The sequence below is a fragment of the Salmo trutta genome, chromosome 12 (genome assembly GCF_901001165.1).
Source record: "Salmo trutta chromosome 12, fSalTru1.1, whole genome shotgun sequence".
In the NCBI taxonomy this organism is placed as follows: domain Eukaryota; kingdom Metazoa; phylum Chordata; class Actinopteri; order Salmoniformes; family Salmonidae; genus Salmo; species Salmo trutta.
Window position 1 is genome coordinate 2,981,854 of NC_042968.1, and position 16,478 is coordinate 2,998,331.

The window sequence follows — 16,478 nt, forward strand, 5'->3', positions numbered from 1 at the left end:
TCTTTGTCTTACACACCTGGCTTCACTCAACCAATTACTTGTTTATTATTTAACCCTCTGTTATCCATGTTGTGTTTGTGAGTGATTGTTTGTTGTAATTCGGTCCGTCTTTGTGGGCTCGGTATGTTACTTTGTATATTTGTCTTTTTGAGTAAAAGAACGTTGATTACTCATATCTGCTGTCCTGCGCCTGACTCTCTACACCAGCTACACACAGGACCCTTACAGAAAAACTCACTCCGCCACTCCTCCACTAACCTCTCTCCTTTCCAGTGCGTACTGGGGTATCAGCCGGTCCTGGCACCTTGGCATCAGAGCCAGATCGAAGCTCCTGCGGTGGACGAATGGTTTAAGCGTTCGGAGGAGACCTGGGACGCCACCCATGTGTACCTACAACGGGCCGTGAGGCGGCAAAAAGCGAGTGCCGACCGCCGACCGCCACCGCAGCGAGGCCCCGGTGTTCGCACCGGGGGACCGGGTCTGGCTCTCGACCCAAAACCTGCCCCTCCGCCTGCCCTGCCGGAAGCTGGGTCTGCGGTTTGTGGGGCCATTTAAAGTCCTGAGGAGACTGAACGAGGTATGCTACAGGTTACAGCTTCCCCCAGATTATCGTATTAATCCCTCATTCCATGTGTCTCTGCTCAGGCCGGTGGTGGCTGGTCCACTCCAGGAAGCTGAGGTGCGGGAGGTTTCTCCGCCCCCTCGAGCCATCCTGGACTCGCGGCGTCGGGCGAGGGGCCTTCAGTACCTCATGGAGTGGGAGGGGTACGGTCCGGAGGAGAGATGCTGGGTGCCGGTGGAGGACGTCCTGGACCCTTCGTTGCTGCGGGATTTCCACCGTCTCCATCCGGATCGCCCTGCGCCTCGTCCTCCGGGTCGTCCCCGAGGTCGGTGTCGGCGTGCTGCTGGAGCCGCGCGTCGGGGGGGGGGTACTGTCACGACTTCCACCGAAGTCGGTCCCTCTCCTTGTTTGGTCGGCGTTCGGCGGTCGACATCACCGGCTTTCTTGCCACCGCCGATCCACTTTTCATTTTCCATTTGTTCTGTCTTTGTCTTACACAGCTGGCTTCACTCAACCAATTACTTGTTTATTATTTAACCCTCTGTTCACTATTTTGTGTTTGTGAGTGATGGTTTGTTGTAATTCGGTCTGTCTTTGTGGGCTCGGTATGTTACTTTGTATATTTGTCTAATTGAGTAAAAGTACATTGATTACTCATATCTACTGTCCTGCGCCTGACTCTACACCAGCTACACACAGGACCCTTACAACGTGTATAGTGTTGAGTCATCTGCATACATAGAAACACTGGCTTTACTCAAAGTCAGTGGCATGTCGTTAGTAAAAATTGAAAAAAGCAAGGGGACTAAACAGCTACCCTGGGGAATTCCTGATTCTACCTGGATAATATTTGATAGGCTTCCATTAAAGAACACCCTCTGTATTCTGTTAGACAAGTAACACTTTATCCACATTATAGCAGGTGTAAAGACATAACACATACATTTTTCCAGCAGTAGACTATGATCAATAATGTCAAAAGCTGCACTGAAGTCTAACAAGACAGCCCCCACAATCATGTTATCATCAATTTATCTCAGCCAATCATCAGTCATTTGTGTAAGTGCTGTGCTTGTTGAGTGTCCTTCCCTACAAGCATGCTGAAATTCTGTTGTCAATTTGTTTACTGTAAAATAGCATTGTATCTGGTCAAACACAATTCTTTGCAAAAGTTTACTAAGGGTTGGTAACAGGCTGAATGGTCGGCTATTTGAGCCAGTAAAGGGGGCTATTCTTGGGTAGCGGAATGACTTTATCTTCCCTCCAGGCCTGAGGGCACATGCTCTCAAGTAGGCTTAAATTGAAGATGTGGCAAATACGTCTGCTATTATCCTCAGTAATTTTCCATCTAGATTGTCAGACCCTGGTGGTTTGTCATTGTTGATAGACAACAATAATTGTTTCACCTCTTCCACACTGACTTTACGTAATTCAAAAGTACAATTCTTGTCTTTCATAATTTGGTCCGTAATACTTGGATGTGTCGTGTCAGCGTTTGTTGCTGGCATGTCATCCCTAAGTTTGCTTATCTTGCCAAGTAGTAGTAGTTTGCAATATCAGTGGGCTTTGTGATTATTAATGAGCCATCTGATTCAATACATGAAGGAGCCGAGTTGGCTTTTTTTCCCAAAATGTCATTTAAGGTGCCCCAAAGCTTTTTACTATCATTCTTTATATAATTTATCTTTGTTTCATAGTGTAGTTTATTTTTCTTTAGTTTAGCCACGTCTTAATTTGCAGTATGTTTGCCAATCAGTTGGGCTGCCAGACTTAATTGCCATACCTTCTGCCTCATCCATCTCAACCATACAATTTTTTAATTCCTCGTCAATCCAATGGGATTTAACAGTTTTTCCAGTAATTACTTAATGGGTGCGTGCTTATTAGTAACTGGAATAAGTACTGTAGTTTCATAAATGCGTCAAGTGCAGTGTCTGGTTGCTCCTCATTACACACCACAGACCAACAAATATTATTTACATCATCAACATTTGAATCACTACAAAACGTATTGAGTTGAATAGTGAAGGGAAGAGAACGATGCATAATTATGTAAATCACAAATTGTGAATGAAGTCTCATCAGTCTACTCTGCCTACTTGGAGTACAAAGTGTGCATAATTTACTAAATCTGAACCAAAACGACTCCGATGGTTGGGAAGAAATGAATCATGACAAATCTGACAATTATTATTCTGATTCTGAGCCTCAGCCTGAACCTACACCACCAAAGTTTAAGCGCAAAAATGCCAGAACAGTGCGCACTGAGCGGCTGCCTGCGCCACCACCAAATTAAACAGTGAGACATCGGATAGAACAAGGCCTTGACAATGCTACGGGCTGATTATCAACACAAATTGTCATCACTGAGAGAGCAGACCCTACATACATCCCTTGCAAAAATACATCTTCAACACACTCACCAGCTTTTGTTGTTTATGTGACATGGACATTCTCCAACTGATGCCATTGCATGAAGACGCACACCACGTAAGCACAAACTTACAATAATTTACTATTTTTGACTGCTGTCATATCAACACATATTCATGATAATGCAATCATTACTTTTGTGCCGAATTTCACTATTTAACCAGCACACTTGGCGCTTATAATGATGTTTAGGCTACAAACGTAAACTCACTCACTTTTGTACATCGCCTTGGTCCGTACAATTGACCTTATTTTAGCGCCCCAAAAACGTAATACTTCCAGATCAACTGTAATGTCAATACCATTGTTAAGCACAATTTCTCCCCTGTCTAACAAAATCAATGACATCAGCTCCACGCTGCCCATTTCTGCATAATTCAAGAAGGCAATGAGCTACGTCGGGTCTTTTTAAAAATGGCGGGTGGGGAAGCAAAACTAATGCGTGGTAGTGAGAAGGACAGATGTCGTGTGGGAAAACTGCTTTTTTTCCCACTCGATCTGTCCAACTAATCACCTTATCGCCTCTAAAATGTAAATAAAACACTACAAAGAGTTTATATAATGTGTCATTACATACCTATTTGAAGGTTTGTGTCGAATTTTAATCGGGTTTTTAGGGCGGTGCTAAAGTGATCTTCAGAAGTAAACATTGTCTTTGAGAGTCATGATCGCTTGCAGGGACGACGCAAAAAATGACTAGGTATCCCCCCTTACCCCCGTCACTGTCCATGTCTTGTTTTTAAATAAGAGAAGTGCTACACCTGGTGGAGAGAGATTGTAAGACAGAAAAAGTTGCTTTACGCGTGCTGTACGTTACAGCATGACACGTCACGATGTAACGGAGGGTCCGTTTTTTCAACTTTTCTCCAATACTATAGAGCCATTACCATGTCGATCAATGCTTGAATAGAAACGTAGTTCACACCCCAGATTTTGAAGTCAACACAGTCGCTACAGTCCCATTAGTTTTCTTTGCAGCCTCGTTTAAATGTTGCGGTTTAAATGTTGCGGTTGCGCACATTTGTACGGAATTGGGTATACATTTTTTTGTCGTTATAAAAATAAGCTCTTACCGCATTCCAACACATATGCTTTCGGTTTCATAGTTGTAACAAAGGTACTCCACGAATAACATTTATTGAACACTTTAATGTTTGTGTTTTTTGTTTTTACATATAGCCTACAGGGTCATAAACTAATGAAAATGCGATTGTGTTATTAGATACATTCTGCGTTTATTGCCAGTCAGACAGTAAATTCAACAGTGAGTCAAGTATGTCAATCATCGGACCGACAGTCAATTGCCAACGAATCCAAAGGCAGCAAACAGCCGCGACACCTCTGATGGGTTTAGTATTCACTGCGGTGACTATTTGTTCACCCTGGAACAAGGTGCTTCCCTCCCGGAGACTTTTGAAATGCATATGAGCTCAGGAAATGAATCTCAGCCATGGAAGAAAGTAAATAAAGTCTTGGAAAGAGCCCTCTAGCAGTAGAGAGAAAAGAAAGAGGGTGAGACAGCACAGGAGAGAAAGAGAGACTGGGGGAAGAGAGACAGAGAGGGATAGAAAGCAAGCGAGAGAGAGAGAGAGAGAGAGAGAGAGGGATAGAAAGCAAGCGAGAGAGAGAGAGAGAGAGAGAGAGGGATAGAAAGCAAGCAAGCAAGCGAGAGCGAGAGAGAGAGAGAGAGAGAGAGAGAGAGGAGGAGATGTTAAAGCACCAGGCTTTGTGCTCCACTCTCCACTAATCTGGGCCATAATGACTAGGTTGCCATGATGTCAACCATACAACCAGCCCCCCAACCAGGCCCTGTCCAAGGTTGGGGTCTGGGCCTGGACAATCAAAGCCAGGGTATTCATGTTTTATTGTTAAGCATAGCATCAGGGTTCAAATGTACAATTACAACACATTGGTTTGTCTGACATCCATGTTAAGTGACCAGTGTGTTAAGAAGCAGCGCGGCTCGAAAGGGAACATGTCACGATCTTCGCCTCTCCCGAGCCCGTTGGGTAGTTGTTGAAATGAGACAATGTCGTAACTACCAATTGGATATCACGACATTGGGAGAAAATTACGTCAAATTTAATAAACAATAGTAAAAAAGAAATAAAAACGTACAATTACAGAATCTGAATTACAAGATTATTTTATATACAAGAAAACAAACATCGGACTGCCAGGGGTATCAGAGGGGCTGTCTTCAGCTATTCAGCTCTAAGCCAGGCATTTCAATGGGAGAGCCAACTGCAGAGATGCAGTAGACATAGGAAGGAATATAACTTTTTGTTTTATCTCACCTTTATTTATATAGGTAATTCAGTTAGTCTGGCTGGCATTTTTGTGCAATTCATGTCCAAATCATCCTTTGTTTAGTATCTAAAATGTTTTGTCTAACTCAAAGAAATGACTTATAGATAATATGGACAAGTGCAAAAATACTAATATAGGTACCATTGACTTACATTTGATTTGTGCCACAAATGCAAACAATTTAGCATTTGAAACAGTGGCCAGGTAAACAAAAACAAGGTGTGGCTTGCTGTCATATTCTGTCAAAACCAAGGTGTGGCTGTCAATGACTGCTTGTAGGGTACGGAAACCAATATGTACATTTGTAATTTGGGTGAACTAACTCTTTAAGAGCTGATTAGGTATTACAATGGCATTATTATAATTTCATTTTTGGGGGAGAACAGAGGTGCAAACTTCCTTGTATATTTTAGTGAAGTTTTAGATAGTAGGAAGTGAGACATGGGGACAGACAAAGGAGGAGGAGAAACAGGTAGGAAGGGCACAGACAGTCGGTGAAGTCGAGACTCAAACCCCCATGGCCATGGAGGGTATGTTTAGTCCGGAGTCAGGAGTGTTAATGCTGTGCCAGACTGCTTACTAGTTTAAGTAGTGCACTATATGAGGCATAGGGTGCCATTTGGGATGCATATATAGCTTTCAGTCCACATACAGTTCATCCCTGCACCAGAAACCCATTCTGAAATGCATTCTCTGCAGACTTATAAACTGCAGAATGAAATTGGGATAGGGAGAGGAAAAACACAAACTCCGATGCTCTGGGCTGATTGCCTACTCGCGGGTCAGAGCCACGGTGTCCAAACCACTGAAGCTTTCGAGATGATCTGGCGAATTCGGGAATCAGTGGGAAAAGACTCCTGGATTATTACCAGATGGGAAAGAGGCCCGGCGAGCTCCTTTCCTGTTCCTCCACTCAGCCTCCGCCTCCTGTTTATGACCTCGCCAGGCCTTGGCTGCATCCCAAATGGCATGCTATCCCCTACAAAATGCACAACTTTTGATGAGAGCCCTATGGACCCTGGTCAAAAGTAGTGTACTACATAGGTAATAGTGTGATAGAGTGAGAGAGAGTGAGCGAGAGAGACTGCGACAGTGAGAGAAAGCGAGAGAGAGCGAGTGAGAGAGGCAGAGAGAGAACGAGTGTGCACAGTTACACCACAAGCCCCCTAAAAAAATCACATGGCTCCACCCAGTGGCACCCCCTCCCGCCTCCAAAACCGAACCGGAGAATCGAGAAACCTCCTGCACCCTTTCTCTGGTATGCCCCCACGTTGGCCTGTGCTCCTGTGGAATTCACATAAACCAAAGCTAATATTGATACACCTGCTGTCGGAAAAAGAAAAATACATGCATGGCTTTTCGAAACACACACTTATATTCATATTTCAGCTAAAAACCTAATTGAATAATGTTACAAATTAAAATGGGTGTCAAGTACATTGGATATGACAAGTGAGTTAGCTAGCTAGTAGTCTCCGAAATCATGCATAATTGCGTCAGATACTCGATTAAGTTCTGAGGGGAAACGTATGAGAAAATGTGCTAGAACGAGGAGCAGAAGCAGGGCGGTAGCTCCTCCCCCTTCTCTCTGCAAGTTTCAGTCAAGTCTACGGGCCCCCTCCCCTTCTCAATTTCAAAAGACGCACATGCCCACTTAATTGTGATTCGTCAAAATAACCAGTGACAAAAAACCTGCGAGCCAAAACAACTACTGTTGACAGATGTTACGATACAATTTATGTTATGTAGTCTGTCCACAAAGGATTAGCTAGCTAGCAACTCGACTGTCTGTCATTCATTCCTTTGTTCCACTGCTGAGAAACTCATGAACTGTCTGCAGGGAGATGATACACCCACACCGGCGTAGGATTGGATACAACAGAAGCTGAAACTGTCTGAAACTGTCATATTCCCTCTAGTAAACCACATTGAAGCATTAGAAGAGTCGGGACTGTGTGACATGATGTACAGTATGAGAGTAGATTATTTTATCAGTAGTTCGAGGAGAGACAAACCATCTTCAGTGGCCTTGTGATTAGTGTCCACCTGAAATTGGAAGGTTGGGGGTTCAATGCCCAGTCGAGTCATACCAAAGCATCTAAAAATGGAAACTGATGCCTTTCTGCTTGACACTTAGCATTAAAGAGATAGATTGGGGTTAGGGCCACGTGAAAGACTAGTGTCCTGTCCAGAGGGTGTGCTTGTACATCAAGTGGCCTCACGCTACAGAAACAGGAGATACCCTATGGGCAGTTATGGCTCGGACAAGACTTACCTGTTCAATTCTTACTTTTTCCCCCTATGATAGACTGTTACATAGACCCGTCTTTTGAGACTCAATAATCCTGAGCTGAGCAGGCCTGATAAGAAAGTGGACAAAAGGATACGATTGTGTGTTAGTATGTTAGTTTTGTTCATTTTGTGTGGAGAGACGTAGAGAGGAAATGGTAAGGGAATGAAAATGTGTGTGTGAGTGAGTAGGTGTGAGGTGTATGCATGTAGGAGTACATGTGGATGTGTGATTGTGGTAAGGAGTGATTGAGGGTGCGAGAAATATTGAGCACAGTGAGAATGTGTGTGTAGCTTAAAGATGCACCGTCAAACATTTGCATAATTTCAGCCAATAGTTTTGAAAGTAGCGCTCAGGGGCTGAATGTGGTCTACGAAAATTGCGTACTACGTCACATACAGTGCCTTCGGAAAGTATTCAGACCCCTTGACTTTTTCCACATTTTATGTTACAGCCTTACTCTAAAATGTATATTGTTTTTTCCCTCATCAATCTACACACAATACCACATAATGACAAAGCAAAAACAGAATTTGACTGTTTTGTTAATTCATTAAAAGAAATAAAAAACACTGAAATATCACATTTACATAAGTATTCAGACCCTTTACTCAGTACTTTGTAGAAGCACCTTTGGCAGCGATTACTGTATTTGGGGAGTTTCTCCCATTCTTCTCTGCAGATCCTCTCAAGCTCTGTCAGGTTGGATGGAGAGCGTTGCTGCACAGCTATTTTCAGGTCTCTCCAGAGATGTTAGATCGGGTTCAAGTCCGGGCTCTGGCTGGGCCACTCAAGGACATTCAGAGACTTGGCCCGAAACCACTGCTGCGTTTTCTTGGCTGTGTGCTTAGGGTCGTTGTCCTGTTGGAAGGTGAACCTTCGCCCCAGTCTGAGGTCCTGAGCGCTCTGGAGCAGGGTTAATTCAAGGATCTCTCTGTACTTTGCTCCGTTCATCTTTGTCTAGATCCTGACTAGTCTCCCAGTCCCTGCCACTGAAAAACATCCCCACAGCATGATGCTGACACCACTATGCTTCACCGTAGGGATGGTGCCAGGTTTCCTCCAGAAGTGACACTTAGCATTCAGGCCAAAGAGTTCAATCTTGGTTTCATCAGACCAGAGAATCTTGTTTCTCATGGTTTGAGAGTCTTTTGGTGCCTTTTGGCAAACTCCAGGTGGGCTGTCATGTGCCTTTTACTGAGGAGTGGCTTCCGTCTGGCCATTCTACCATAAAGGCCTAATAGGTGGACTGGTGCTGAAATCGTCCTTCTGGAAGGTTCTCCCATCTCCACAGAGGAACTCTGGAGCTCTGTCAGAGTGACCATTGGGTTCTTGGTCATCTCCCTGACCAAGGCCCTTCTCCCCCGATTCCTCAGTTTGGCGGGGCGGCCAGCTCTAGGAAGAGTCTTGGTGGTTCCAAACTTCTTCCATTTACGAATGATGGAGGCCACTGTGTTCTTGGGGACCTTCAATGCTGCCAACATTTTTTGGTACCCTTCCCTAGATCTGTGGCTCGACACAATCCTGTCTCGGAGCTCAACAGAGAATTCCTTAAACCTCAGTAATAAAACAGTAATTCTGCTCATAGATTATGCAGGTTTAAACTACACTTTCACACATCCAGCCCAAAGTGGGAGGTCTAAAAAATAAGCCAAAGTACCATTCAATCTCTTTAGGTATGATGCTTGGCTGTGATGACAGATGTGTGTGTATGTGTCATTGAGTGTGTATGGGGCATATGGGTCCTAAATGTGTGGATAAGACTGAGATTGCTTGCTGCTAACGAATGGCGCACGCATGCACACACATGATCTTCTACTCCAGCCCATTCAGGGTTGGACAGGAAAGGAGAGGAAAGACAGACAAGATGGGAGGAAGTCATACAAGGCCCCGGGAGGACCAACAGGAAGCTGTAGCGACTAAATGAGATGAACGAGACAGAGAGAAATACCACAAGGCTGTCTTCATTAGAGCACACTGTAGTGAAATATTTTGCAACAGACAAGGTCTAGACTTTACCATTTTGGCACATTTTCTTCAGCTTCGTGCCTACAGAACACCACCCAGAATTCTTTCCCAACCTATCCCATGAGGTCTTTGCCCTGGAGCAAGCCCAGGACCCGTATTCATCAAGAGTCTCAGAGTGCTGATCTAGGAACATGTCCTCCCTGTCCATACTAGTCTAATCTCAGTGAGATGTCAGAGATCAGTGTCTTGGGCTTGGCACCGCTCTGGTATTTGCCAACTCCACCCCTACATCCACCACCACCACAATTCCTCCCCCCACTGCTACTCTTCCCTCAGACCCTTTTGATGAGCCACAGTGTACCCCCCTCTGGTCCAAGTGAGCCCTGGATCAAGCCCTGCTAATGGGGTTGGCTCAGGACATAGAGGGCTGGCAGGAGAGGAAGGTGAGGGAGATAGGAAAGGGGTGGGGTGGGGGGTAAGGGGAGCAAGAGAAAGAGAGAGAAAGTGAGGTGAAACCAGAGAGATAGAGAGAGAGAAAGAGAGAAGGGGAGGGCAAGGAAAGAAGGAAGCCAGTTGGAAAGACATGCACAACTAGGGAAAGAGGAAAAGAGAGGGAAGAGGAAGGAGGGTGCATCCCATGGCTTCTGCTGAGGGTAGTCGCTCCAATGGGCTCTCAGGGGACGGAGGGCTGTTCCCCGTGTTACGCAACACATTCTTGTTCTCATCCGGCTCGAAGGACCGTTCCCCCACAGCCGGGGAAACGTTAGGGTAGGGTTTTTAACAAATTAGTTGACTGTAAATCTCTCTGGATAAGAGGATCTGCTAAATGACATGAGTATAATGTCACATGAAACATAGTAACTAGAATGTACATTAAAACTACTTTGTGGTGGGGTCTGTGAAGGTTACCATGCAAAGATCAAAGGTCAAGGGCCAAGATTCTGGTCTTGGGCTGGACATTAGTCTGGAATGGTGGGATTAAAACTGCCCCCAGATTAATCTCTGCTGGGGGACAGGCAGGGAGAGAGAAACACATGGGGAAAGAGAAAAAGACCGAGGGAAACAGAGACAAAGAGAGAGAGACACAAAAAGAGAGGAAGAGAGATAGAAAAAGATAAATACAAAGACAGAGAAAGAGACAAACAGAGAGACAAAAAGAGAGAGACCGAAAGATAGAGTGAGATGGAGGCAAAGAGAGAAAGCCTCCTCACTAATCTGTCATCTGCCCCCTACCCATGCCATATGCCCACTAGTATTGATGTTGTCGCACCAACTTGGCTAGGCTCAACAAGCTACTCCCCACTCCCCATCCAGAACAGCCTATGATCCAAGATCATAAGACTTGGACACTGTCAAATGTGGAAGTGCAACACACCTTCAATCAAAACAAATACATACACAATCAGGTTGTACTGTATATCCTTTCATATACTTTGAAAAATGAATAGTTGTTAGTTACAAACACAATCAATAGATTTTATTTACTTTCTTCGCTGCCCACCCAAACCTCTTTCTTTTTCTCCCCTCACATCTTATGTCGGTCTCTCACTCACTTTCTTTCCTCTTTCACTGTGCAGTGTATGGAGGTAGCGCCACAGTTGAGTTTGGCCCAGTGTGAGCATATTGTGTGCACATGGCAGCCATATGTAGACATTTCTACAGCACTGCAGAAGCCAACAGAGACCTGAATTCCACTGCATCTATCCTATCGCCATCAGCACTCATTTCAAATGTCACCCGCGTTGTCCCCAAACAACCTTACACTTTGGCTCTTTTGCCAGGAATCGCAAGAGGCATTTCACCTAACCACACTGGCATCACAACAAACCAGCACACCACAGACAAGCACACACATACGCAACGCGTGCGCACACACTTACACACTCACACACAGCGTTTACAGAGATTACAGAGAGAGCCCATTTTCAATTATCCAAATGTGAGAGCAATTCTGTTTTCATGATTAAATGTTATCACCCAAGATGGAATTGCCAGTTAAACAAAAAATGTACTGTCACCATTCCACCCAGAGTCTAATTTACACACGTGGCAAATAAATCATTGGCGTGTGCGTGCCATGAACACATGACACCGGGAAGAAAACGTTTAAACAAGCCCAAAGTCCATTAATGGAAGCTAAACATTCTGTATCAGGAAATGCTGTGGCCTGCCCTAAATGGCTATTGTGATTAGTGGTATCCATTAACTTCTCTGATGTGGTCTCCATTATACTTGTCCAAATCAATCGCAATTGTTCCCAGCTTCCTTTGGATTTGTTTGAGAGTTAGCGAACGGCACGGAAGGATCTCGAGAGGTTTGACCGAGAAGGTTGTAAAGAACCAAGAGGCACGAAGCCCAACACGCTGTGGTCTTGATGTAAGAATGACATCAGTTAGCGAAATATGACACAATGTCCTATACCTGTACTTCATGGTATCTGTGGACCAATAGGTGATGGTGTATGAAGATCAACATGGTTGAATCAATAAATGTATTTCTTGCCGTGTTTTACTCAGCTGGCACTACAAAATGTTAATGGGCATGACTGTACATATCCGAAAGGAAGTAAGGCAATATGACACCAACTTTCAGTATCTCTAATAAAACAGGTGTCGGCCCCACTTTATATTGATAGTCCCATATCTGTTGACAAGAAACTGCTTGCAATGGTTACAGTTAGGGTTAGGTTTAGAATAAGGGTTAGGGTAAGTGTTAAGGTTAGGGTTAAGATAAGGTTTAGGGTTAGGGTTAGGATAAGGGTTAAGGCTAGGGTTACAGGATAGTTAGTTGAAATGATGTTGACAGTTACTGAACATCTACAAATGATCTATTTGGAACTATCCAAATAAAGTGTTACTGGGGTGCCAAAACCTAACCCGTTGGGTCTTAACTTGGCACAATTACTGCCCACTGTAAAAGCAACTCTATTTTAGAACTAAACCTATATAGAGGCTTCTCTGGGAGACACCATTTGTGGAGTGCCAGGCCCCCAGAAAAACATACAGAGATGGTTTGCTCCACTGTTTGGCCCATATATGTCACTCCTACTCCAGACTCCACCGAAGCTTAGTTCTCTTTGTGAAAAAAGGAGCTGCATTTCATAAGAATAATCCCCCACTCCCGGTGACATGGAAACACACTCAGTTATGTTTTTCCTTACATTTTCCCCCACTACTTTCTCCCTACTGTGTTGTGCAAAACTTCAGCTCAACATGACAGACCTCAGTTTTGGTGTAAAGTCCTACAGCCAGATGTTCAGATGACCAGACATCCAATTGACCAGATGTCTGGTGAACTAGTCAAAAATGTCAGCAATTTGATTACAGGATCAAACCAAGTGTCCAGATAGCTATACCAGCGGGTAAGACCATTTAAGCAGATGCCCATACAGACAACCTGTCAACCAGTTGGCCATACATCAGGACCAGTTGAGCTAACCATTTGTCTAAACATTGATTGACTCAAAATTTGATTGACAAGACTATTGAGTGATTCGATGTGAAACCCAGACCAAAAAAGATTTGGGGGATTTTAATCCATAGAATGGTCCTTTGGAGGAAGAATTGTTGACATATACTGAACAAAAATGTAAAAGCAACATGTAAATTGTTGGTCCCATGTTTCATGAGCTGAAATAAAAGATCCCAGAAATGTTCCATACGCACAAAAAACATTTCTCTCAAATTTGGAGCACGAATTTGTTTTCATCCCTGATAGTGAGCATTTCTCCTTTGCCAAGATAATCCATCCACCTGACAGGTGTGGAATATCAACACTGATTAAACAGCATGATCATTACACAAGTGAACACTGTGATGGGGACAATAAAAGGCCACTCTAAAATGTGCAGTTTTGTCACACAACAAGTTTTGAGGGAGCATGCAATTGGCACGCTGAATGCAGGAATGTCCAACAAAGCTGTTGTCAGAGAATTGAATGTTAATTTCTCCACCATAAGCCACCTCCAACATTGTTTTAGAGAATTTGTCAGTATGTCCAACCGGCCTCACAACCGCAGACCACATGTAATCACAACAAACCAGGACCTCCATATCTGGCTTCTCCACCTGCGGGATCGCCTGAGACCAGCCACCCGGACCGCTGATGAAACTGAGGAGTATTTCTGTCTGTCATAAAGACCTTTTTGTGAGGAAAAACGAATGCTGGTTGGCTGGGCCTGGATCCCCAGTGGGTGGGATCCAATTACAATCTTGTCTCATCGCTGCAACTCCCCAACCGGGAGGCGAAAGTCGAGAGGCGAAAGTCGAGTCATGGGTTCTCTGAAACATGACCCGCCAAACCACGCTTCTTAACACCTGCCCGCTTAACCCGGAAGCCAGCCGTACCAATTTACCATTCAACTGATGACTGAAGTCAGGCTGCAGGTGCCCGGCCGCCACAACGAGTCGCTAGAGCGCGATGAGTGCCACCGGCCAAACCCTCCCCTAACACGGACAATGCTGGGCGAATTGGGCACCGCCCTTTGGGACTCCCGGTCACGGCCAGTTGTGACACAGCTTGGGATCAAACCCGGGTCTGTAGTGACGCAGCGGTCTAAGGCACTGCATCTCAGTCCTAGAGGCATCACTACAGACCCTGGTTCGATTCCAGGCTGTATCACAACCGGCTGTGATTGGGAGTCCCATAGGGCGGCGCACAATTGACCCAGTGTCATCTGGCTTAGGGTTTGGCCGGGGTAGGCCATCATTGTAAATAAGAATTTGTTCTTAACTGACTTGCCTAGTTAAATAAAAATAAATACATATTTTAAAAAGATGTCTGGAATGGTAGGAAAGTTTGCATGCTTCATCTGATTTCTCCCATCATCTGATTTCTCCCTCCACAAGTCTCCACTGGTGTATATACTGTAGTATAGGCTTGCACAACGCTCTTCCTGGAGACCTAGGATTTCAGGCCAACCCTAATTTTTTTGCACATCTGATTCTACTTACCAGCTGCTCACCAAGACCTTGGTCACGTTCCCCTGCTTAGACGTTGCATGCATCAACCAATGCATGTCATCAGCTGTGCAGTCGGCCACCAGATTGCTATAATATATGATGGGGTTAGTTGATTCGTAAAAAGTGGAGGCTGTTGGGAGGAGCTATAGGAGGAGGGGCTCTATATAATAGCTGGAATGGAATACCTGGAAAGGAGTCAAGCGTGTTTGATACCATTCCATTGATTCCATTCCAGGCATTATAACGAGCCCGTCCTCCTATAGCTCCTCCCACCAGCCGCCACTGTATATAAAATACCTATCCAGGCATTGTAAGATCTGGTATGCGTCAGCAACGTCTGAGCAGGGAAACACAACCTTTAACTAGCTGAATCAGGTATGTTAGGGTTGGACTCCAGGAAGAGGGTTGGGCAGCCCTGCTGTAGTAGATGATGGAAATATGTTTTTCTCCCCAACTCACCACCAGTTCAGAGAAACGTGCGTGCAGTTCCTCAGCCGGGGGCATGGGGGCACTGAACTCCAGCAACTGCAGGGGCACGCTGTCCTTCAGGTTGATCTCCGGGGGCTCGCTGCTGCCAAAGCAGCACAGGAACCCCAGGGCAGGGCGCGTCCGCTTCCGCGGGGGCATCGTGGACCACCGGAGAGTAGGGGACGAGAGGGGTAAGGGGGGGGGGAGTAAAGGGGTGGTGAGGCTGCTATCTAGGGGGCATGATCTGAAAGACAAGAGAGAAAGAGAGGTAAGGCTAAAATTAGGGCTACATAATCCAAGAGGGTGGCTTGTCATGGCAACATTGTGTGTTGCATCGTTGTTGAGAACTTCACAGCCTGAAATACGCAAAGATATAGTCCTGTACAATCATAGAACCTCCTAAAGAGTAAAAAAAAAAAAAACAGGCATAATAATATATGGATACTGTGATTCAATATTACAGCCTCATCTGCAATAATGTTGATAGCCATATCCTCTTCCCTGACTCGCCTTTTATATTTTCTTTCCAATTTGTTGTACTGGTATATAATGGGACACAAGGTTTGCCAGATCTTCCCCTAACAATATTCCTAGGTAAGCAGGTTACAGTAGGTTGCCATAAACCCGTGAATGAAGGGCCAGCCGGATAGTAAAAAGTGAAGAAGGCTTCCCTTCCAGAAAACCCTCTCACTCTGAGCAAAGAATGAAGATGCGTTTCTTTCTATAAAACCACACTGAACCCCTCACCCATGTCCACTCAAGGGGCCATACTATTTTTCCCACCTTCTCGCTCTATCCATCCCTCCATCTCACGCAGGGGGTATAAGGGATGGGCCACAGCGGCCTGAGATGCGGTCTGCAGGGACTGGCACCCATCTCCTCTCCGTGCATTCGCACGGGCCCTATCTGGCCTTCTTCGACCACCTACAACGAGGCCTCTGTCTGTGTGGGGCGAGGGCGCAGGCAGTGGCACTAAAAGCTGGCCGTACCATGTTTGCTCCTTCACTCAAGCAGCACAAAAAAGATGGGGATGGGGGAGGACAAGACGGGTAAAGGACTCTGTTTGCGCAGCAATGGGCTGGCTATACTCTGAATGACATACTCTGAGTCCAAAATAAGGGCTGATTTTTCAATGAAACTAGGCGACGGGAGGATTTCCGAGCTGCAGAGATTAGAAAAGGATAAAGGTGGTCAGTTGCGTATGAATGCTTACTCCCATACCGGTGTTGTACATGTAGGCACAGACGCACACGCACGCACAGATGTATTTATACTCATTCACAAAGCATAATAATCTATAAGCATTTATAAGACATAACATTGGCACACTATTCCCTATACAGTGCATTACTTTTGACCAGAGCCCAATTCTCATGCCTCTCTCTTGCAGGTTCCCTAAGCGTTTTCTCAACGTAGGAGTGAGTTTCCAGTGCAATCTCTAAAAATATACGGTAGCCAACGCACTGTAAATTATTTATGAATATGC

At 45.0% G+C, this 16,478-nt stretch overlaps 1 protein-coding gene across 4 annotated transcripts in view; it reads right to left on the bottom strand.

The window, feature by feature from the left end:
* The window catches only part of daam2 (dishevelled associated activator of morphogenesis 2), a 240,386-nt gene that overhangs the window by 105,508 nt on the left and 118,400 nt on the right, over positions 1-16,478 (bottom strand). For 3 of the 4 annotated variants that reach the window (XM_029766848.1, XM_029766845.1, XM_029766846.1), the window contains exon 2: positions 14,984-15,236. In XM_029766848.1, coding sequence (XP_029622708.1) covers positions 14,984-15,151 — 168 coding nt within the window. In that variant the 5' untranslated portion in view covers positions 15,152-15,236. Of the gene's footprint in view, positions 1-3,572; positions 3,745-14,983; positions 15,237-16,478 lie in introns of those variants that run through there. The other variant, XM_029766849.1, reaches the window with a different exon arrangement.